At 33.3% G+C, this 25,597-nt stretch overlaps 1 protein-coding gene across 1 annotated transcript in view; it reads right to left on the bottom strand.

The window, feature by feature from the left end:
- The window catches only part of ci (transcriptional activator cubitus interruptus), a 90,070-nt gene that overhangs the window by 26,111 nt on the left and 38,362 nt on the right, over positions 1-25,597 (bottom strand). The window contains exon 3 of the mRNA XM_090115713.1: positions 2,828-2,952. Coding sequence (XP_089971839.1) covers positions 2,828-2,952 — 125 coding nt within the window. The remainder of the gene's footprint in view (positions 1-2,827; positions 2,953-25,597) is intronic.

Here is a 25,597-nt window from a genome sequence, read left to right as displayed (position 1 = left end):
CATCTCGATATAAGTAGTCACTTTAAAAAAATAGCTGCCTTATTGCATACTTCTGATCTGTCAAATTCATCACTGCAACAAATGCATTCGTATGAAATAAGCACAGTATAAATATTAAGGATGTAGTCAGTAAATAAAACAAAAAAAAATTGCTGCTCTGTTGCATGTCACCGTCCCAGCGGGTGCTGTTTATCCTTGGGCCGAGACCTCTCACGTTACAGGCACAGTGGCCGGAAGGCCCGTGTCCTCTACAGACCTATATTCTCATTTTAACCTTTTTTATTGGTTAATAATTAGTAATAGGTCAAATATTGAAACACTAGATTTTGTTGAGACAGTCAAATAATTCGTTAATTATTAAATGTTACAGAACATTGGTAATTGTAATGGTAAGGATTTTAAAAATTATTATATATCAAATAAAAATACAATCAATAATTACTAACACCATTTCTCTATGAATGTTCAATACAAGATTTTAAAAACAAATCAATATGGACATAGGTAACCGCAATACCTACTAAATATTATTACTTCTAAATCAATTACATACTTCTAAAATGTAATGGAAATACTCATTTTTCCTATTAAAACTGTTTCTACATCAAAATTCATCCATATCAGTCGCGCTTCAAACATAACTACGTAACAGCCAAATAGAACTTTCCTACAATAACTTATGACTCAAAAACCAATATATTTTATAACAATTTACTTTTACAATCAGGATTAAATGTCATCACTCCGTATACCCGTGCCGAATGGGTAATATTCGATGTTTTGCTTTTATACAAAATTATATGGCTTAGCGAATTAGTGATTTTGTAGTCTGTGGGCATAAGCATATAATGTGTCTATTATCTGTATTAAACTAACCGCCTGCCCGCCTTTACTTTACATATTTCTATGTGTCTTATTTTCATTATCGAATAGGTAAGTGCTTTCAGAAATAGTTCTGGTGTTTATACTCAACATACTCAATAATAATTAATAACTAGCTTTTTACTAATAACTAGTTTAGATATCGGAAATGCGTCTTCGAAGGCAGTACTGGATGTATATAAAGATATTTCATGTTTTAATTTTTCATCTATACACATACTATTTTTCATAAAATTGTAGCAATGTAGCTATTCAGTACCTCGAACATACGAATCCTAACCTATCCTAACTCCAAACAAACTTAACCCGGCACTGCGCACAAAATAAATATGAAAATATTGAACGGTACAGTCCATTATGGTCCGGCCCAAAAACGACCAACCGTAAATATTGTCTAGAGCCCTTACAACTCACATCCGTGCTATCATCTCAATTTATCTATACACGAAGGTGTTAATTAGGATTTGAACTCACGACTGCTACCATGTATTTACGCACGGCGGTTAAAAATAAACCCTCTCACCGTGTATTAGAATTCCAAATTGAATGCAGCAATGCAAGATGACAGATAGGTAAATGTGGCTATTAGAGGACCGCGTGGTTTAAAATTGGCATGCATTGAAAGGGTTGGAGTTTCGAGCTTGCAATTAAGACGTTTCGTCGTTACAGTTCGGATGTTTTTTTATTTGATAGCTATTTATGAATAGATCCGGACTGCGAACTGTTTCTTATATTTGTCGAGTAATGAGTAGTAGGACAGTATCATAATTCCCATAACGAAGAATTCTTTATGGATTGTATATAGCTGGAAAATTGTCAAAGCTTGTAATTTAAAACTGGAACACAGTAGCGTTTCCAAATAAAAATCTTGCATATAACTATCAAAAACAATATTTAAACTTAGAAGAAATATAACCAAGACATTTAAGCTTCTAAAATTTTACTCAAACTTATTGTCCTGTTAATTACAACCAATCACTTAAACCCTATTCCGTAGCAACCCGTCAATCTTCGACTATAATCTAAGACTATAATATAAACAATATTTAGGTCTCAAGAATAATCTTAGGTATTACATTACTGCACTTATCATTAACAAGTAAGCGTCTGATAACGAAGCTCATGTTTAAAAGTGGTTTCACAGGTCACCTTTACCAGTAAATTGTTGGTGCATTCAGGTCAGATGTCATTTCATATTCTAGTCTATATTACTTCATAGAATTCATGAAAATGAGATTGATTATTTTATAACAATTAGGTAGATCGTTTTTACAAACTAAAGATAATGAATGTTTTGCATTAAGTATTTATCGTTTGTCCTACTAAATATTCTATTTTAAAAATAGTTCCTTGTGTTCGAGGTTTCGCGTTTTTATACATTTAGTAATAATTATATCTCTTTATGATCACCGTTGAAGCCACAATGTTTCCGTTGTATATAATAATCGCTTTATTAAATGAAAATTAATTCATTTAAAGATTTTATGTGCGAAAAAATACAGCATAATTATAAGCTCATCAACTATATAGCCATCTATAATTGGTAGTTTCTTGAAAAATATTATTCATTAACACTTTTAAACGTCTTACATGAATTGTTTAATTTCAGAGGATAACAACTATATTATTATCTCTTCTTCATGATTCCTTTGCCATAGAACTCTCATGGTTTCCTTTTCTGCATTTCCCGCCCATAATAATAATCTATACTAATATTATAAAGCTGAAGAGTTTGTTTGTTTGTTTGAACGCGCTAATCTCGGGAACTACTGGTCCAATTTGAAAAATTCTTTCGGTGTTAGATAGCTCATATAACGAGGAAGGCTATAGGCTATATACCATCACGCTACGACTAACAGGAGAGGAGCCACGGGGGTGAAACCGCGCGGAGCGGCTAGTTAGGTATATAGGTACTAACAGCTTCTAACACACATGGAACACTCACCTCGTAAAGTATTAGCCCCATACAGGGGATGGTCGTACGGCACTGGTCGGTAGGCGGGGTGGAGTGCAGCCAGATAGCTCAGCTCACTGGTGGCCCCAGCGGCTGCTGCTGCTGCTGCTGCTAACCTGCAAAAAGATGGATTGAGTATTGAAGTTGAAGGAGGGTATAAGCATTAGGTAAGTATTTGTATGAAGGTATAAAAGTGGTAGGAAGATGTAAGCATAAGTATTTGATGGGGTTAAGTTCACATGTAATGTTTTAATCACTGATTTTACAACGAGATTTCGCACTTTCTTTGTTTCTGAGCTATCTGGGCCCATAATCTGATGGGGTTAATGAGTCACAAACACTGATTACTTTAAATTAACTTTATTTCTAAGTAAAAATACCGGGAACACATGCAGTCGCTATAATGTCACGGAGCAGAGAGAGACCATAGATTATACACCTCACAGGAAGGCACGCAATTTAGAATAACACAGATAATAAATAAATTTACTTTAACAGTATTATTGAACTTGAGGTTCTGTAGTTGTGTGAAGGTATTAAAGTAGGAAAATGTAAGCGTGAAGCAGAGTCTAGATTTGCTAGAGAAGGCTGTCTGATGTATATTTTGCTATGTAGGTATTATAGTGTGTTTTGGGTACTGTAAAGTGGTGTACGGAATTTTTATGGGTGTATTTATTTTTCTACATTCTATTACTTGAAAAATGTATAATGCCTAAACTCTATAAAACTATAGAAATTTTTAATTTCGATCAACAAAACAGTCAGTCAGTAGATCAGACATTCAGATTGAGATCTTATCTTTAATCTTGTTCCTCTTAAAATTTCTTGCATCCTAAATAAAGACAATTGAACAAAAACCTAATCATTTAACCCTTCGAAGCTTAGTATTAATAAATATGTCTTTCTCAATGACGTCATAAAATTTTATGACTTAGCAAAAATTGATTCCGCGAACTAATTGTAAATCAGTTGTTAATCTAAAAACAATTGATTACGCATTGTATTACAATTAAGTTAGCGATGGATTGGTTCGGATATTTTTTAGTGAGTGTTTGGCTTGGCTTGATTGAAGATAAAGATTCTTATCGACTGAATGACATCATGGTTAGGGACAAAGGGATATTTTATTTAGAGACGAGGTGAAAAGTAACATCGGAATAAGATATGGCTCTTGACTTATTTTGTAATTTATATATATTATGTATGTATTCTACACTAAAGTTAAATCTATTTTATGATGTTTAGTGGGAGAAAAGAACGATATATAGGTACTTATTTAGATTTGCCAATTTGAAACTAACAAAATACAATATGCAAAGTTTCGCTGCAATGCTATGATTTTATTAAAATAACGACCAAAATTTAAAGAAAGCTCTAAAGTCTGCGTAATTAATGTACAAAAAAATAAAACAAGTCAAGAGTCTCAAAGTCAATAACTACACCGTGGCTACTTCACAAAACCGACGCAGGTGGCACAAAAACAGTCACAAAAAACCAACACTTAATTCTCATCAATATTCACCGTAATTGAAGACGCAAATAAAATTAAAACGTAAAAGCATTCCACCATTGCGGCCAGTAATAAAATTATTACGCGAATCAACTCCATAACGTAATAATGCGGCCCAGAAAATTGTGTGTTCATCTCGGAATAAAGAAATTATCCAACTCGAGACTCAGTCGAACAAAGACGTAGCTTTGGGATCATGAAAAAACAACAAAAATTATGTCTGCCAACAAAATAAAGGAGTGCAGGCCGCGCGCCTTAGCGCTGCGTGACGTCTTCATGTCACCCGTCCCGCTCTCGCGCGTCACACCTCGCTACATGCCGGCGGGTGTGAGCGAGACGGGAAACAAGGATTCCTAACAGGAAGAAAGTTTTGGAACAAGTTCTACAGATTTCGCACAGACTAAATATTGAAAGGGTCGTTCTGTCGAATTATTATTCATTCAATATTGAGTGTTGACAGCTAGTGAAGGGTTAACGCACTTGTTATTGAACGTGTTAACGAATTTAATGTTTTGATTGATCAGTTTGTTCGAGCGATGTACCTGCAGTTCTAGGTAAAAAGATACTTTTATGTGTGACAAGTGACAACCCTAAAATAAAGGGTCATGTATGGGATTAGTGTTAAGTATTCTATGTAAAAAAAATTGCCATGTGTTAACTAGCCAGACATTATTTTTTGGGACCACTTATATATTTTTCAAGAATGAAAATGATAGGGAACACTATTTGATCTGCATTTTATAAAAGTTGGTAGTAAACATAATTAAATCATCAACCTTTCTATTCCTTATCACATGATCTTGTTGTAAAGTATAACATTATGATATTACAAGGCAATTTAAATTTGTTATTAACTGAAGATATTTCTCATTACAATAATTACAAGTTCTTAATTATTGTTATGAGCTGGAGATTATAATTTATAAAACCAGTTTTGAATACAAGCATTTGATAGAAAAATGGTTAGGATTTTATAGCTTTTTGTAGGATATTTTCGAATCATAAAAGCTACTAACTGCTATCCATAGCTAAAATAAAAAGCCTACGTTTATACATGTCCTTTTCAAAGGAAATAAACGTTATGAAAGTTTTATTTCTACACGTGAGACAAATTAAATACATATAAATCTATGTTTATCTACTGAGCATTTCGGCTAATATCGAAAACTGATCAATCGATCTTCAGTAACAGACAGACTTATTAGCAATATAATAATTATGTATTTATACTTATTATTATAATAAAGGAATTAAAATAACACTTATGCAAACAAAACCGCAGGCATCAATTAGTGCAATGTATATGTAGACAGTAGACTGTACCTAATGATTTAAATCATGAATTTATTCATACTACCTTGCTGTAAGCTAATAGATACCTATCGACTACCTGATTTTTTATAACTTTATTACGTTTATTGAAAGATCAAATTTAAGATAATAAATATAATAAAATTGTAATATAATATTCGGACAGTGTGTAATCAACTGATAAAATGTTAGTGCACATTATATTATCCTAATTTTTGGAACTAGTTTGAAGAGTCTGGGTTTCATTGTCTATACCTATTTTTTTTTTCATTCTAAATTTTATATTGCTCTTGCTAAATAACTTTATACTTCTATAAGTATTGTGAACTTTAACGATATATCACTTCATAATATTATAAAACAAAGTCGCTTTCTTTGTCCCTATGTCCCTATGTATGCTTAAATCTTTAAAACAACGCAACGGATTTTGATGCGGTTTTTTTTAATAGAACGAGTGATTCAAGAGGAAGGTTTTAGTATATAATTTATTAGGTTTTAGACAAAGCGGGCGAAGCCGCGGGCGGTAAGCTAGTATTTACTAAATACATAAAGACTAACTTAGTTGAAAAAACCATTTGACCTTATATAAACACAAAATTCCGAAATAAACCATACCAACCACAAAAAAAATTAACCAAAAATCAACGCAACCCATAATCACATAATAATTTATATTTATTCCAACCTTCAAATAAAGGTGTTAACTACGAAATTTTATGTCTCTATAATATCTTCACGCTTCGTTTCTCGCCAAGGATTAGTTCAATAATTTTGTCCGACTCAACAAAGAATAAGGCAAGATTTATTATGTTCTTAAGATGGCGGCCATTAAGCATTTATTTATTTTTCTTATAAGCTTTTAAATTGCGAAATATTTTAGAGATAAATCTGTTTTATTAATTGGAATATATTTATAAATTCGGTGAAATATCTTTGTACCGTTTTACGCATTTAAGGAAGATCAAAAAGGTAAAGGTAAGTTATAACATGTACCTATTGATTTTCGTAAATTATATGTTTTCTATTTTCCTATAGTAATTGTTAAAGGCACGTCGTAAAATACAATACTGCTAATAATCTGAAATTTAAACAAAAAAACATATTTTTCAAAGAACCGTAACACTTTTTATATAGTTAATGATTAAACCTTGCCCTTTCATACACATATGTATATGAATATAAAAAGCTAGATTCTAATTACTCTGTTTAACCAAGCGCAAAAAGGGAGGTTTTGTGTCAACCAATTGCAGGCGTTATATGAGGAAAGTTATGTCAGTGAAATGATATGTGAGGTCGAGTGGGCGTGTTAATTGCTCTATATAATTACAGTTGCAACTTGTTGTATTAACTACTCTGTATATGTATGTACTATGTATATGGTTTTTAATAGGCATTTAAAAAGTAAATGGTTCGACCCTTTATACTTTTTGCAATAGTTTCTATAAATATAGAAAAATTCTGAAAGGCAGTGGAGTGTTGTTCATTATATTTGAGTTTTTATTCGCATTTGGAAGTTTTTATTTTTAAGTTTTAACGTAGACACAGTTATTACTACCTCCACGTAGCTTTGCTCTGGAGATGCAGCGATGTATTATGTAAGTTATAAACTATAAAGTTAAGTTTCTCCAAGTTTAAGTTTCTCCAAATCCGTTCAGGCATTCTGCCGGCAAATTCTACTGTGTAACATGTCCATATTATTGATAAAAATAACGATCATAATTTATAATGTTAATGAAGGAATGAAGGATATTATAATATTAAGAAAATAAATAGGTATGACACGTCTGTATGCAAAACTATTTTTTTTACTCATAATTTAAAATACCAAATAAATTAAATCTACAGGGTGATTCAGCAACCTCCATGTAATTCGCCACAAATAATTAATAACACGCAACCAAACCGTAAATGCGATAAATACAGCGTGTCCCAAATCCTAACTAATAAATGCAATAAGACCTAAAATTAATATATTTGTTTTAAAAATACACAGTGACCTCATCGAAGTTAAACTAATGGGTACCTCCGATTGCGCCCCGTCGCGCCGACAACGATTTTTTGACATTTTATTTTTCAATATGCCAAAATGACAGCTCAATTAAAATAAATGAAATGAAATGTGAATCACCCTGTAGTGTGAAGGTACCGAGAAACCAGCGGGTGACCAGCATTGTCTTGTTTTGGGGACAATGTCGTGAATAATGGGCACCCTAGGCAGTTTTGGGATTTTGAAAGTTGGAGTGGAAGAATGTTCAATAGTTCAGTTTTAAATAAGTAAAATGTTTTTGTCTCTTGGTTTTTAGACACGTGTTATTTTCAATGGTGTTAAATTTAAAAACAAGCAAGATTAAAAACTAAATAATAATCGAAAATCCTTTAAAAAAAGAAATAAAATAAATCTCTTTGCTACATACTACATAGGAATATAATAATATAATCTCGATTGCCAGACATACATGTTTTATGGAAAATGCAGTGACATTTTATATTTACTTTATTTATTAAATATAACACATTAAAAAAACATAGAACAACATACAAAAAAATTGTGCAACAATATATTATCTGTGGCCCAAATGTTTACAAAGTAATTAAGATAATGTTCTGGAGCAAAGATCGCGTCAGTCTGACCTCAGTTAGTTTGTTTCAATTATTTTGTTACAGTAGAAATAGTTTTTATAACTGTACACATGAAGATATTTTCATAATTTATCATTGTAAAAAAATTGCACCAGCATAAGACTTGGTAACCAATTAAGTTCGAAATTTAGTTTTATATCATTCAAATGCTTTATAAATATATATTTTTTAGAATAGAAAACTTCGATGACGAGGCCAGTTTCGAACCCGCGTCTTTCGCCAATGTATAGCGAATAAATCATATCTATTTGAATATTTTGTAATCTTTGCTTTTAGCTACAAAGTTAAAATTAATAGATAACAATTAACGCATATCACATATGTGAATATGAAGAAAAACAACATTCCATAAAAAAAATAATGAAAGACTTTCTTTGAATGATATGATCTGTGCCTAGTTACATGAATGAATATAAACTTAAAATTCTAGTTCATTACATAAATCGCAATAATATTCTACACTGATAACGCTATCATGTTTATACTTAAATAGCGAATCTGATTTACGACCAATTAAAACTATTTTGCGAGCCATTTTAGATGACGTACATGCACTTTCGTTGATTGACTGCTTTCTTAATTGGACCACTAACATTTATATTATCAATACGGATAAAGTTAATTTAAATGTATGTATGTCTGTGTCTTATCTTACAGCTTACTAATATCGCATAACATAAAATGGATGTTCCGTTGTGAAGTTTTTTCTACGGAGATAGAATATGTATATCAAAATTCTGGTTTTTGAAGTTCCTTTGTAACGGCTTGGCCGATAGTCATGAAATTTTGTGTACATTTCTGGATATCGAGAGGCCTGAGAATCGAACAACATCTATTTTTCATACCTACCTAAGTGATAAGAGAATGGCAGAACAACGTTTGCCGGGACAGCTATTTCAAAAAAGCTACAGCGGGCAGGAGGACAGGAGGTAGAAGGGACAGCTAGTACCTACTAGAGGTCCGCGCCACGCCGGCGTGCCGCCGCCGAGAGACCCCGGCGCGCCGCCGCCGCCGCCGGGTCACAGAAAAATTGGCGCCGAGTTCAAATTTTGCGCGCGAACCATGTGTCACGCACGCGTTGTTGTCTACAACACGGCAACGTCGCATCGATATAGTAGACAATGTCTACTATATCGATGCCAGATGTTTTACTCCAAAAGCTAGCCAAAAAAACACTCCAATAGATTTATTGATGAGGATGACGACGTCGCTCAAGAGTGTTGGAGATATTTGGCTACGGCTAACCCTTCAGATTTAGGAGATGTAGAGGACAACATTCTTAAGTTCTGGGAACAAAAAAAAGTTGTTTTTCCTTGGCTTGCCGGATTAGCGCGATCGCATCTATCTATCTCAGCTACAAGCACGCCAAATGAAAGGGTTTTTTCTGTAGCTGGGCTAGTCTTAACTGCGAAGAGATCGCGTCTAAATCCTGCAAAAGTTAACAAAATTATTTTTATCCATGATAATTATAAACATGATTTTTACAAATCAGTAACATTCATTGCTATGCAGACGACAGTACGGGGGATGCTCTTTATCCCGGCCGTGCAAACACCTCAAAGGAAAGCCTCAATGAGAGTCGAAACAAACTTGTGTCTGAAGTCGAGTCTTCTCTCCAAGAAGTCTCGGATTGGGGCGAACTTAATCGGCATCTCTGGGCCGGAGCCCCACAGTATCAACGCCTTCCTCTTGACCGCATCCAACGTCGAGCAGCTCGAATTGTCGATGACCGTAGGCTTTCCGATAGGCTCGATCCACTGTCAGTGCGAAGTCACGTTGCGTCTCTCTGTATACTGTACAGAATCTACTATGGGGAGTGCTCTGAGGAATTGTTCCACCTTTTACCAGCCGCACAGTTCCACCATCGGACCACACGCCGTAAAAACCAGTTCCATCCGCACCATCTGGATGGTTGGCGCTCCACCACTGTCCGCTTCACCCGCAACTTCCTTCCGCGTACGGTGAAACTGTGGAACGATTTGCCACCTGCGGTGTTCCCGAACAACTACGACATTGGGGCCTTCAAGAAAAGAGCTTATTTGTCCATAAAAGGCTGGCAAAGCACCTGTAACACTTCTAGTGTTACAAGTGTTTATGGGCAGTGGTGACCACTTAACATCAGGTGGCCCACCTGCTCCTTTGCTTGCTCTGACATAACATTGCCAATAAAATTATTGGCAATGTTTATAATTATCATGTTCATCACTAAATAGTTAAGCTACTTGATTTTAATAAAAATATTTTTTTATTAAACTTAGAGAGATTTTAAGCTATTGCATAGCTTCTATCGCGGGCCTTGAGCGCGGGGACCGAATCGAGAAATTCCGTAACGAAAAACCTCACGCTCCCCCACTCCGACGGGCGGAGGTGTGGCTTGAAGGTGTGGAGGAAGGAAGGTGGAATTCCTCGATCGAAAAAGGAAGAATTCTCGACCAGTCTACTCGACTGGCCGGCCGTTAAGTCCTCAATGGATGATGTCGGAAAGTTGTATATATAGCTCCGTAACGAAAAAATTTCGCTTGCGCGATTCAGAACCGTACGATAATTATCGTACAAATACGATTATTTTGTGCCTACGTACGATACGTACGATAGCATAGTATTATCGTACGCTGATTGTACGATAATTTCCATCATGCAAAATTCGAGAATTTATATTATTTCACCCATACAAATATGAAATTTTGACGTGTTTCATATCGAACTTTCATAGGAACAGTGAAATTTTGTCAGAGGGAATTTAAACTTGGCGCGTTTATCTACACTAATATTATAAAGAGGAAAACTTTGTTTGTTTGTTTATTTGTTAAGCTATTGCATAGCTTCTATCGCGGGCCTTGAGCGCAGGGACCGAATCCAGAAATTTCGTAACGAAAAACCTCACGCTCCCCACTCCGACGGGCGCGGAGGTGTGGCTTGATAGCATGCAATAGCTTTACCGCGGCAGTCCCCGAGTGCCACACGTCTTGTTTTCTACTGCCCGCCCACCCCCTAATAACTTTAAAAATAACTAGCCCACGCCGGCGACGCCGCGCCGCGCCGGGTGCCGCACCCGGCGCGCCGCCGCTGGGCTTTTGGACTGCGGCGCGGACCTCTAGTACCTACATAAAATTACAAATAGACGTACACACAAAAAAACACGTGCACCGAATTATGCAATGCACTTTTACGATAAGATCCAACTACCCATAAACCGCGGCTTGTACTAAAAATAATAGATTTACGACTCACATAGACACGTGTCGAAATTATTTAAAATTTACGAGAGTGACACAATTACAATGTATTTTTTATGATGGTTTATCATCGTTACAATTACGCAATTCGAGGGTATTTTTATAACAGCTTTTTATGGATCTGCCGCGTTGTTTTTAGATTAGTGTGTAGTGGTATTAAAATTTGGTCATGAAATAAATTGATACTTACAACACATAAAAACACGATTGAAAACAACTCCATTTTATACCTGCGTTACCAAATTCTTTATGGAAATAATTCTTTAGAAAGAAATGAAATTAATGTTTGGGAAATTGTATGGAAAACATGAATATACGCGCAAAAACTAGAAAAAAAACATTAACAAAATGTCAGCATTTGCTGACCAGTCACTGATTATCAGCTTATCACTGAACTCATGAAATATGAGTTATTATTAACCAAGTCAACAACATTCAACAAGTTGATTAAAGAAAACGTTCAGAAGTCAATAAACCAGAACAGATTATGAACGTAAATAATTCCGGTGATTTTTTAATGCATATGAAGGGAAAATAAACAGTGACCAGTTATGTAAACAATTACCGAACGGTAATATACAGTCTAAATATACATTGGGATAACTTTGAAATCTCCTTTATATAAAAGAAAAGCAGTGGCTCAGTGGACTATAGTTGGACTATGGTACGAAACCGAAAACGATAATCTTGCAAAAAACTTTTAGTATTTCTTAGTGTATCTGTTCATTGATTACATAACGATTGATCTTCACGAATACAAGAAGATGAAAATTAATAGCATTTAAATTTTCAGATATTGTAAAATGGTCGGTTGCAACTTGCAAAATGGTGACGCAGGTGTAGTAACTAGTCGTTCTAAGTTTCATTTTGAACTATAATTTTCAATCCTATACGTACAATAATTCTATATTATTTTTATTAGGTACACTGATCGTACATTATGCTTTAAATGTAATAAAATAAATAAATGAATATCTACCATCATTCGAAAATCAGTAGTATCAATTCTTTGCTTTTTTAACCAGCTTTTATCTCTCTCTTCTCTTATATTTCTCTCACCCTCACTTCGATAATAATCACAACATCTACCACTAACCTTATTTCAAAAAAAAAAATACGCAAGACATTTTTAATCTGTGATCTACCATAGACTAACTAAACCACTGAACCCCTGGTCAAAGATAGAGCTATAAAAGGCAGACCATAAACTGTAGAATATCGTTGAAACGCGTTGACGCGTGTGTATACAAATACAAACACACACACTTCCGGTGGGGTCGTCGCACTGCCACGTGAAATACTATGAGTAATTATATTTCATTTACACTAATATTAAGATAAATATGTATTTTTGTCTGTAAAATATAAACGCTCTATCAATTTTAATAATGATTTTACCATTTTTTAAAGGTACATTACCTATATATTACTGGGTAAATAGTATTTATAGGTAAGCTATGTTTTTATATAAGGCTAAAAGGCGCGGGCGCGGCAAACAGCTAGTCTAGTAGCATAACATTATAAAATGGAGATATTTGATTGTTTGTGATTCTGTGCTTTCGATTTCATACCAGTGTTCATTAAAGCCAGGAAAAGCAAATGGTCTCGTAACAAATAGATGTGATAGCTTTTGAATTTAAATAAATTGTCATGATAATTATTAAAGTTTCTAGGCATAACAACGCAAGAGGCTATGAAAGCTACGCAACTGAAAACTTTTTTATAAAAAATATGTTTGACGAAACAATTTGTCCAGCTCCAGAAATAATATTCAATATTCATAAAATATTACATATTATTTTTCCAATAAGTAACAAACATAGAACCTACACCCTCATCCCAATATAGCTCACTACTGAACTACTCTAACATATTACGCAATTATTAATGGCGGAAGTATTAAGATTTAAGACCTAAAACATATCTGAACAGCAAATAGTTATAAATCAAAAGCCTATTCATTTTAGTCTTGTTTTCATACAACGAGCCACTGTTTAAACATTAATTATTAAGTAATCAATATTACTTGGGCTATCTTCACTTGACCCGTGATAGACTACATTCATTTATACGCTTTAATATCTATATAAAATGGCATTGATATATGTACTAATATTATAAAGCTGAAGAGTTTGTTTGTTTGAACGCGTTAAGGTGATGAATTAATTTTTCTAACATTTACGGCCCTTTTCAAACCTTCGTAATTTTTATATTATTAAAGTTGTCGTGATGAAAATTCTTGACAAGAAAGTTCAATAGTAACACAATACGTCTACCGTTTTAGAAACATGATTCCATGATATTTTCTCGATAGAAAAAAAATACAAAGTTCTCATTGTTATTTTTTTATAATCTCTGGCATCTTCAAAATAACAAACGTAAAGTTACGACTTTTTGGATATTAACTATAAAATATACAACCTATACGTCTACCGATTTAGAATTTTGAAATATGCGATGGTTTTGAAATAAACAAGAAATACTTGAAATTAGCGCGCGACCAGCCAATATAGCGAGAGCCGCCCTGTACCTTCCTACCCCGATCGCTGCACGAGTCATTCCCGCTACGGCCGTCACACGGGGAACTTGTGTCGCTCGCGCAATCGTAAAAAAGGGTGACAACACGATAAGACAAAATGAGACAAATGGGGACAATAAAGAAAATAAGAAGAAGAAACATAAAGGTTGGAGAAAAAAGAATGCTTACAATTGGAACAAATTAATGAAGAAGTTGGTTTTATTTTAAATTTGATGATAATTGTATTATAGACGATGTTTGATATGTACCCCTGTTTTAAGTACATAACGAATGTGTAAGATTTTTTTCATTTATAGCATAGATAATCTTTTCAGAAATCCGGAATCCAGAAGGAAAATAAACCACTGATTGTTCACAATGTGAACCCACTCCTTCGTAAGTACCTTTATTCAGTCAAAAATGTATGTTATCAACGTTCTACTGGTTTTATCGCATGATTCCATTTTTAGCAAAAAGCAACAAAGTGCAAAGAAATAAAAAATCATGGTGAACTTAGTGGAAGTATGGCGGACGTGATATGGAACAGGAGCTCATTGGAGTAGTATTATATTTAAAAAAAATACGAAAAAATTTCAAGAATTACATTTCTTAGTAGGTGGTAGATAAGTATGTTGTATAAAGAATTTGATGTTGATATTTATTTCATTTATACTTACTACACCTGTGCGGGAAATTGCTTAGTACTAAAACAGGTTTATATTCATATTTACATAGTAATGTGAGTTTTAATTTCGAAAAATTTTGTGTAAGTATATTAAATTGAGTTCCTGGGTGATCTGGAAACACAATTGAGTATTTGAATTAAAAAATTTTTTGTGATAAATGGAAAGATTATATATTAGTTTTATAACAAAACTGTTTTTATTTTTATTTTTTTGCAATAATTCAAAAGTTATTTCAAAATAAAAATTTGTCTTTGAATCCAGTACCGAAGACACGCCGACAACTCCCGAAGCGTCACCTGACCGCGTGTGACGTCATAATGTTAGTTTTCACTCATTGCAGTTGATAGAAAAATAAATATAGTTTGAAAAACTAAACAGGATAATAAGATAAATTCATGAAATTATTGTATTGTTACCGGGTTTTTATAAGTATACAAAATTTAAATTAAATCCGTCGGTTTATAGTGGGTCTAAATCGAATCGAAAAGAGAATTGGTTACATACAAACATATGGTTTAAGCTGATCCTGGCGATCCTTATCAGGATAAATTTATGATATTATTGTATTGTCATCGGACCTTGATAAGTGTTCAAAATTTGAACAAAATCCGTGGGTCAAAATCGAGCCGAAACTTCGAAAGGAGTCGGTTACATACAAACATGCAGGTGAAGCTAATATAAAAGCGTGTTAATAATAAATACAGTGTTTTGATCTATTTAATTTTGTTGTCATTATTAAATTACATATTAATTATATTAATTGTTAATTATATTACTTAAATTTATATTAAAAATGGCGAACCTCAAAAGTTATCGTTTTGTAACATTATGTACGAATACTACAAAGGAAACTCCTGACAAAAATCGGTGATCATAAATATATCAACATCAAGAATATTATTTTCATAACTAACTAACTAATTCGGAACCAACTAACAAATCGTATTTTAGCAATAAACTTTCAATATTATTGTCTAGTCACGTGTAATAGCCGTAAACGCTATGTACTGCAGTAATTAATAGCTATAACATTATGACGTCACAACTGTGGTGACCAGTCATGGCGCGTTTGTAGTCACGTGATTCTAATTTAAATTTCATCAATTTTTAATTGCTTATAATTAACGGAAAAAAAATTTTTTGAAGTTATTTGTATTAAATATCAATATTATTAATAATAAAGTTTCAAAATACATAAAAAAAATCAATAATTTTTTTTTATTCAAATACTCAATTGGGCCCGGAAGATGGCGCTGCAGTCACTCCTCCTAATCACATGAACCGATTTGGATGAATATTTGTGTGCACATTTCATTGTTGTGGGATGATTGGTTGATTCGTTTTCACATTAGCTAATATTATGTATTTTTGTTGTAAACTTAATTTAATATTTATAATACATTATTATTGGTATAAATAAGCCAGTGTTCGTCTCACATTGCTGTACCTGCCTACCTACCCTACCAGGGCCTAACTTTGTTCTGGCTATTTTATTTTGATTATTTGTAATGAATAATTACAATTATAATAGAGTGCAAAAAATAAATACATGCGTCAATATATTTTGTGTTTTTTTTAAAACAATTTTTCTATTTAAAAAAATATCATTCCGACCGCGGCTTTGCCCGCTTGGAATTAGGTTATATCGTGAATCCTGTTTTATCCCACAGAAGTGTTCAGTTCGGATAAAAAGTATCCTATGTGTAAATCCAGGCAATTAGCTATATTTTATCAAAATTGGTAATGTAGTCTTGACGTGATTAAGTAACAACTAACAAAAAAATATACAAATTAACATCCAAAGTTTCGCATCAGTTTTACTGTATTAGTGATATCTTCCACTCTTGACTTTGACTGAGAAGAATTAGGGTTTATAACTTCTTTCAGAAATAGTACCTTTCATTTCTGGGCATGATGTAATATCTACGTCAGCATCAAATTCTATCTAAATCAATTCAGTAGTCCGCGTTATTGATTACCATTTAATTTTTTCTGAGTAACAATATTTTTTGTTATTTTAAAGATTATTTATAACCTGTATTATTTTGTAATAAAGTAAACATTACGAAATAATAATAATTATGTCTAAGTAGTTGTTGGAAAGAAGATTATTTGTTTATAAGCAAGAAAATAAAACCAATAAATCAACAATTGAATAAATGTATAACAATATTATAACTGTATGACGACTCCATACATGTTTGTCCCGAGTCGGCCAGCGGCAGCGCGGCGAGTTTGCAAGAATGACTTCGCGCACACCCGCGTTCGCGATAGCGAGCTTAGACTCCGCCCGCCAAGCAGTGGATTTTTTTTTGTGTATCGTCTTAATCTTAGGAACTACTGAACCGATTTATGAATTCTTTCATTGTTGCTTGTACCTGTGATCCCTGAGTGCCAGAAGCTACGTACCACTATTTCCATATTTCATAATTTTGCATCTACGCATTCATTTCAAATAAGGATGCAGATTTATCGAATGTTTTTAATATATTATAATTTATAAAGCAACCATAATATCACAAACACACCTATTTTAATTCTGCTAAATATTGCATTCGATATATTATATATGTATCTCTGTCGTACGGATTCTCTAATCTGTAGTACGGGTTTTGATTTAAAGAAATTTTGCTAATCACTACATAGTATAAAACAAAGTCGCTTTCTCTGTCCCTATGTCCCTTTGTATGCTTAAATCTTTAAAACTGCGCAACGGATTTTGATGCGGTTTTTTTAATAGATAGAGTGATTCAAGAGGAAGGTTTTAGTATATAATTTATTAGGTCTTAGACAAAACGGGCGAAGCCGCGGCGGTAAGCTAGTAACCCAATTAAACGATATGCCCTAACTATCTGTTAAAGTCTTACCAACAGACCTTTTCTAACCAACTTTACCAACATACACATCCGCAAGTTCATTGCCATCCAATTTAACATCTACTAGATGTCAAAGCATCCATTCTACAATGAGTCAACGGCCATATTAACCTTTGGTCCTGTATGCAAACAGTGCACTTGGTGACGTCACAGTTCAATAAGCTTCTGTTTATTCTGTAGTATAAATTATTTTGTAATACATATTACGATTTATGTATTGGCAGAAGAAATAAGTAGTGTCTCGATGAATTATTGGAAGAAGAAATCAGTGGTATAAGTTTTGATGGAAGACTCATTTGAATTTAAAGTTTTATTCTCGCGTACTGTCTTGGCTAGCTGTGTATAAGATATTTGGTTCAAATGCTGTGCAGTTTGCATTTTACATAAAACTACAAAACAAGATGAATTATATTGTGTTCTTATAAGTGTTGATTGTATTACTGCAATAATCATCACACATCCGTTAACACCACACACACTTCTATATACTTGTATACCTAGCAATACTAAATTCTGATTGTCATATACATACAACCGAACCCAAATGACAAAACACATGATCTTCAATTAAAACACCCTGATCACCACAGATTAAAAATATCACAGCAATACCGGCGCATGAAAATAAACAAGAAGATCTATTCTCCATGCACATGGCACAAACTTTTAAGGCCGATAAAATTTCAATTAGACTCCGTAAACAGTTTTAAATTTCCCTGTTTTTGAGCTGTGTTTACGTATTTATATGTATAGAAGTTATAAAACGTCCGAATGAGTCGTAAAAAGGCCTGTTCGAGCGCTAGGGCGATTTTTATTGAAACTGGGTTTAACGACCGTCTTGGCCCTTGGTTTTGACCTTTATCTGTAACAATTGTAACTTCTTCATCAGCGGGACATGTTTTAACAGAGTTTTTAAGTATTGTTACACTGACTGGATCGACTCTCGGAAGGGTAATGTTTTACGACATTATCGTCAAAATTGTGTTGTACTTTTCCCCGTTTTCTTTGCTATCACGGGCACAAGTGGCTTTCAAATGTAGACAACATTTTTGCAATATTCATTTTAGTTGCCATTATTATCGAGATTTTTTGACTACCTGTAATTGACCTCATTCCTATTTATTTATGGCAATCCCATCAAATGCAAAACTACAGGTGATTTATCACATCCCTTCCTCTATCATAAAAATAATCATTACAAAAATAATTTATTACCCAATCCACGGCCCAAATATTTTAACATCTCCACTTTTTATATCACTATAAAATATCACCTGATCGGAATGAAATTGTATTTTTACGATAACGTTGTAAAACTTCCTTAAAAAGAGAGAATGAATTTTAATATTTTCACTTTATTTGTTTATTTCTTTATCGAGTTAATAAAATTTTCGTTTATTGAAATTTGCACGCGATTGCGTGTTGATTTGACAATGTAATCGTTGCATGAAATTATAAGCAAAATAAATAAAATATTTTTTATCTACTGGAATATAATTAAATTAAATTCTTGGTAGTGCTTCTAGTATTACTATCCCATGGTGTATTTAACAGCCTGGGTGTTTAATAATTAATCAAAATTGTAATATTTTTGCTTAAGATTTTTGCTATTTCAAACTGTTAATTTTCACGAAAAAGCTTTACGACGAGGGTTAAAAATTTGTAGGTACTTAATTCGGTAAATTACCTATGTATATATATCTATTTAATTCAAAATATATACACGGTAGTGGTATCCGAACATCTGAACCGAGTTTAAAATATGTTATTAGGTCAATAGGTTTTCAATAATAATTGAATGAAAATTATTCTACCCACACATTATTTCTCCCAGTTAAAACAAAATAAACAAACAGCCATAATAATAAAACTATAACCGAAACTTCCGAAATAAATCGTTTGATTCTAAGTATATATATCGCTATTTCCTACTTCGTTAGTTCATCAACATTCAACATCACGTGTAAAACTAACCCTTGACACTGTGCCTTGATTCTAATGGACTATAAGTTATAAGCGGTTGCGACAATAAAGTAATTTCAAGTCAGCTAGAAATATAAGATCAAGCACGTATTACTTAGTTTTATAAATCTAATTTTGATTTATATTAATTAATACTATGTACTGTACTAGTAGTACTGTAGTAGTGTTGATATATAACAGACAATAGTATTGTGTTCTGCACGGCATTCATTGCACGGCATTAGCAGTCCATCTCAAGTTTGAATTAAATGTTTAACGCTTTACTCTATTATTCAATAATTAACTCTAGAGTCTAGACCTAACAATTTGCTTTGTTTGTATATTCTAATCTCAATTATTATTTATTATACAGTAAAAAAAAATCTACCTAACATGCGTTGAAATTTGTTTTTCGTTTCCTCTCATTTAATTAACATTTTCTCCTAATTCTACAACTTAATTATAAATATGAGCATAATCGGAAATAATTTTTATGTGGTTCAGTTCTTCAGTTAATTATTTGATTATATCGCTAACCGCTTAAGCCTATAAATCGCACCACAAGTCCCATATTGTCTCTGTAAACACGCGGCAGGTGCCAAGCTTCAACTTTGATAACGTATAACGTTTCAGAGCTTTTGTAGTGTTTAGAATCACTGAGAAATTTCATTAACAAGGAATACGTCAGTTATTTTAAATGTTTTGTCTTTTTTGACGTGATAACGTCTTTAAAATCGTTTTAGTCGGGTGACATGTTCAGAAACTTGTGTCACACCAAAACCTCACGAGCGCGATCGCAGGTATAACGAGAGAGAGACGGACCGATCTCCCGTCTCATCTCGAGCGCTGCCACTGCATTATGTTATCACGTAAACATCTCGATCGTAAACCTACTTTACAAACAACCAATTTTTTTTAACAAAGTAACACTGTCACATACAATTTATTTAATTAATATCTGCCGAGTACTATTGCAAGGAAAAGTACTAATCTACTTTATTTTAATGCCCATAATATTATTAAGCTGAAGAGTTTGTTTGTTTGTTTGCTTGAATGCGAATGAATATCAGGAATCACGGGGCCGATTAGAAAAAATATTTCAATTCTACATAGTCCGTAGTCCGCGTTAGTACCTACTTATCGAGCGAGGCTATATCGTCACGACAATACCAATAAGGTGTGCATTGCGAGTAAAACCGCAGGGCACATCTAGTTAACTAAAAACTGCACCATACACCACCATTTGCTGAACAAAAAGCAATAAAACTCTGCGTAATACGCGTTTTATTACTGAAATCAAATCTCCTCAGTAATCATGGGAGGCTGAGTGCACATGAAAAAAGCTCACGCAACGTCGCGTGACAAGCCAGTAGCAGTTTAATTAGCACTATAAAAGTTTTGTTGGCAAATATTTTTATTTGATACATTATTTGTGTTGGGTTTTGACAGAATTACGATCCTTATTGTGTATTTAAATCTTTATTTTGGGTATCCATACTTAATATTATAAATGCGAAAGTAACTCTATCTGTCGCTGTCTGTTACTCAATCACGCCTAAACTACTGAACCAATTTTCATGAAATTTTGTATGGAGATATTTTGATACCCGAGAAAGGACATAGGCTACTTTTTATCCCGGGAAAATGACGCAATCCCGGAAATCTCACGGGAACGGGAACTATGCGGGTTTTTCTGATTGCGCGGGCGAAGCCGCGGGCGGAAACCTAGTTATCAAAACATATATATATTATAGGGTTCGATATCTAGTTGAAAGTGTTGAGAAATGTCTGATACGAATGAATAGTCTTGCTCGTAGCATTTTTTTGGCCTTTATATTCTTTTACATTATGTTTGTGGATCATATTTAAATCACGTTACAGTTAATAAATGCTGTACTAATCAAGCCGATAAAAATATTTAACTTTTAACATAGATACAATTGAAAAGCAAGTCTTGAGACGGGAATCGAACACACTATATAATTACCACGATAGTTATATTTAAAATGCATTTAGCCTAACAACGATAGCCCTAAAAACGCATAAATAGAAAGAAAATTCAACCATTCAGTTCAGTATCCTACTAATATTATAAATGCGAAAGTTTGTGAGGATGTGTGTGTGTGTGTATGCTCTTTCACGCAAATTCTACTGAACCGATTACAGTGAAATTTAGCACACATATAGAATGTAACTTGGATTAACACATAGGATAGGTTTTATCCCGGAAATCCCACGGGAACGGGAACTACGCTGGTTTTCCTTTGAAAACGCGGGCGAAATCTAGTAATTGATATTTTGAAATAGACGTACACACTTAATAAAATTATACACATTAGTTATACAAATAACTTAACTGAAATTAATCTCTTTATACAAATGAATATTCAATAATCATAAATTATCGCGGTAATTACCGAACTGTATATTGCCATTGTTTTAAATTTTACTGCGGTCACATTTGTTGTAAATAAAACGGAATTTAAGCACGCAATGTGACAATGAACGGGCTTTAGGGTCCCATATTATTTTATTTCTAAAAGTAACTCTTTAAACCGTTCTGAGTTAGTGATATAATCAATTAATTTTAAAAACTTAATTATAAAACGTGAGCTTGATTATTTCATAATAATATTGTTCAATTATAATATTGTTTTTCACACAATCTGTTGGTTGCCTGGAAGAGATTACTTGTTAGTAATAAGGCCGCCTTCTGTGTTGCTTGTACTAGTTTAAGTTTTATTGTATCTACTCTTGTAATGTTGGCAGCACAATAAAGTGTTTAAAATAAATAAAATAAATAAACTGACGAGTTTTGATTAAGTTAAATGTTTATATCCGTAGTACTTAAAATTTAATAGTAACTGTTAAAACAACAATCAAATTTGAAATAATCCACCCTCAATTATCAACAAAAGATTATTCTGCTTAACGATGTGGGTACATTATAGAGGCAATGAATTCCAAAACTCAGATTAAAAACTATGTCACTGCGTCTAAATATTTTCTAAAATATACAGAACCCACAACCATAATAAATATCGTGCTCACTGAAGTTTTATCAAAGGTTTTAATACGACACGCGGTTTGCGCGGGAACAATCGCGCGTAAAAATGGCGACCGATTTATTGCAACTCGATTAATGTTGCATTTGTGCCCTTTACTTGTGCTGGCTTGTTCTGCGGTTTTGCTGTTTTTTCAAGTGCACCTAATACATCTTTTATACGACTTGGTGTAAGGGCCGGGACAGACGCGTTTTAACTTTTAAAAGTGGCATTCTTTAGTGATAGCACTTTTAAATTGTATACAACTGAACACCTACATAAACCAAAATATAACGCTAATATCACCACCGATAATATAATATATTACTATACTAATAAGTAATTACTTAACTAAAACTGTACCATGCAAATAACTAATTTCTTATACTCTATCTATTATAATTATTACTATCGATGAGAACCTCAATTAAAGAGTATACCACGTTATTTAGTTTGCAAGGTTTATCCTCAAGCCATTTTTCATAAACCTAAACACTACTAGAAAAAACACATAACGCAAGATTATTTACTAGACATATACACAGACAACTGACCACAGCTTCCACACTGGCCTTCACCATAAAATCTTCCAATATCTATCAAGCCATACCCCAATCTATTAATAGAGGAGTTATGACAATAGTGCTCTGTCCAGGATGCCAGGAAGCTCCAATTTACGACCGGATCCCGTTTATGGCCCGATTGACCGTCTAAATGATTTTTTTGTTCGGTTCAGAATTAGGCAGGCACTGCTTGAATGAAATACTGTTGTTGTAGTTGACAACAGTTTGTGGTTATTGTAATAGATGGAAAAAGGCTTACAATTATTTTGAACGGGATTTCTTGGAGTGGTTAAGGTAAGTATTATTTCTAGCGACGTTTAGAAAATTTTATATAAATGGAGATCGAGCATTCAATAAAGGATGCCTGTACCAAATGGTAGTGATATTATGAACTTTCCATAAGTACCTACGAAAGATGTTCGTTACTAAGATTTACGACCTAATCAAGATTTTGTGAAGTTGTCACAAATCTTTATAGTTACTGGCATGCTTATTAATTTATTATGCCTAACTGTGGAACTAACTGTGGAACACCATACACGAAATGATTCTACAGCCTTAAAGTATTATCATTAGCTTTCCTATCAAAGGACTCCACAATAACAAAATGGCTTCCAAACCTCAAAACTAACCAACAATTAGTAACTCTACATCCTCAAACCAGACCAATAAATCAAAAGGAAACGTCGAGTTCTCGCAATTTTTGCCTTTCCAAGAATAATAATTGAACTGACGTACGAGAAAAGCCGTAAACGTCGACTATTCGTGCTGCAGTTAAGATAGAATTGGCGACTAACGTATCTGGAGGAATATTAACAGATATCCAAGTATAGTGATGGTAGAAAAGTTGCATTATGATAACGGAATATGTGCGAGTCATTTGAATCTGGGATTCTTTTTTCAAATTTATATTATGTTATAATTTATAATATTTGATGCATCTATATTTTCCTATTCTTTACCTGAGTAAACAAACACCAAAAATAATAAGTTCACAGAACATTTATTACCAATCAAAACAATAATCATGTCATATCGATGAAATCTACAACACCATAAAAAGGTATACCCATAAGGCATAAACAATTGGAAACACAACACTTATCTATCACTATTCACTAGTTTTAATTGAGCCGTTCCGTCTTTCGCTTATGAATTGTCAAAGCCTGTTTTGTACGTAGGCCATAAACAGCTACCACATGTCCTCACAATAACCTGAAGGGCCATTCTTTGGCCCGCATCCCGCAAATTGCTGGAAACAATGCGCCGTGTGTGGCACATTGTACTTCAAGTGTCGACAATTAGATGGTACATCTTCATCGGTGTTCGGTTACCATGTGAAAGATAAGAGGAAAGCTCGTCCCTACATACAACAAAGTCCTCTGATATGTCTAGCTCTGTATGTACGCGATAAACTCAAAAACTAGAGCACCAATTTTGGTTCTGTTTCCACAAATGGATAGCGTGGTTCTTGGGGAAAGTTTTAGTATCTATATGATTTGTAAAGTAGATTAGGTACAAGAGCAAAGCCACGGGCGGAAGCCTAGTATAATACATAATATTTATATGGACGATAGAAAAGCATGGACTGTTTTTCAAAGATTGCAAGTCCCTTGATGATACAGGCAATTCTGATAACTATAGCAATCTTTAAATCCTGAACTATCTTTTTTCGTGCCTAACGCCTCTATTGTCAATTTTATTAACTTCATTCTAATAATTAACAACTTCGTTTTTTCACCTTTCATTTCTCACATTACATAAGATTAACCCAAACATGTCACAGATAAGCTGTACTTGGAATCGATCCGAGCTATAACAATATAAATTCTATACGCTTTATAATATCAAGTATTAAAACGATTTGATCCCTAACTGTTAATACGGACTAACTCCCAACCCGTTCTTATTTCACACGGTGAGATTTTATTATAAATATTACTAGATGTCTATTATTTATGTAAACAACTTATTCAACGTCATATAATATTTTAAACATCTATAAATTGGGCTTAACTTGATAAATATTTTACCTATGACGGTAGATGCGTATCTATATTTTTAGGGTTCTTTTTAAAGCCTCTAAGAGAAAGTTGTATTATTTGTGTGTTTGTTTATCAAAAATATCATTTGATACCGATGGATTTGTTTATTATTCAAGGAAATTCTAATTCGTTTTATTTCTACTTTCTTAGAATTAGGACATCGATAAAACTAATTTATAAATTCCAACTATTTGTAATCTACATAAACCGAACCCTCCTTGCATACCCGACTCTTACTTGACCAGATTATCAAATTCTTGCCATCTTACAGAATTGTTATTCAATTATAAGCTTTAACGTCCAATATATCTATATAAATTGAATTCTAAATCTTCTTTGAACTATTGAATACATTCTTATTGTATTTGTG

Source organism: Colias eurytheme, chromosome 24 (genome assembly GCF_061535395.1).
Source record: "Colias eurytheme isolate Ceu_HAF_F1 chromosome 24, ilColEury1 Martin Lab GWU primary, whole genome shotgun sequence".
NCBI lineage: Eukaryota > Metazoa > Arthropoda > Insecta > Lepidoptera > Pieridae > Colias > Colias eurytheme.
Note: the sequence above shows the minus strand (reverse complement) of the source record. Positions and strands in the feature narration are given on the sequence as shown.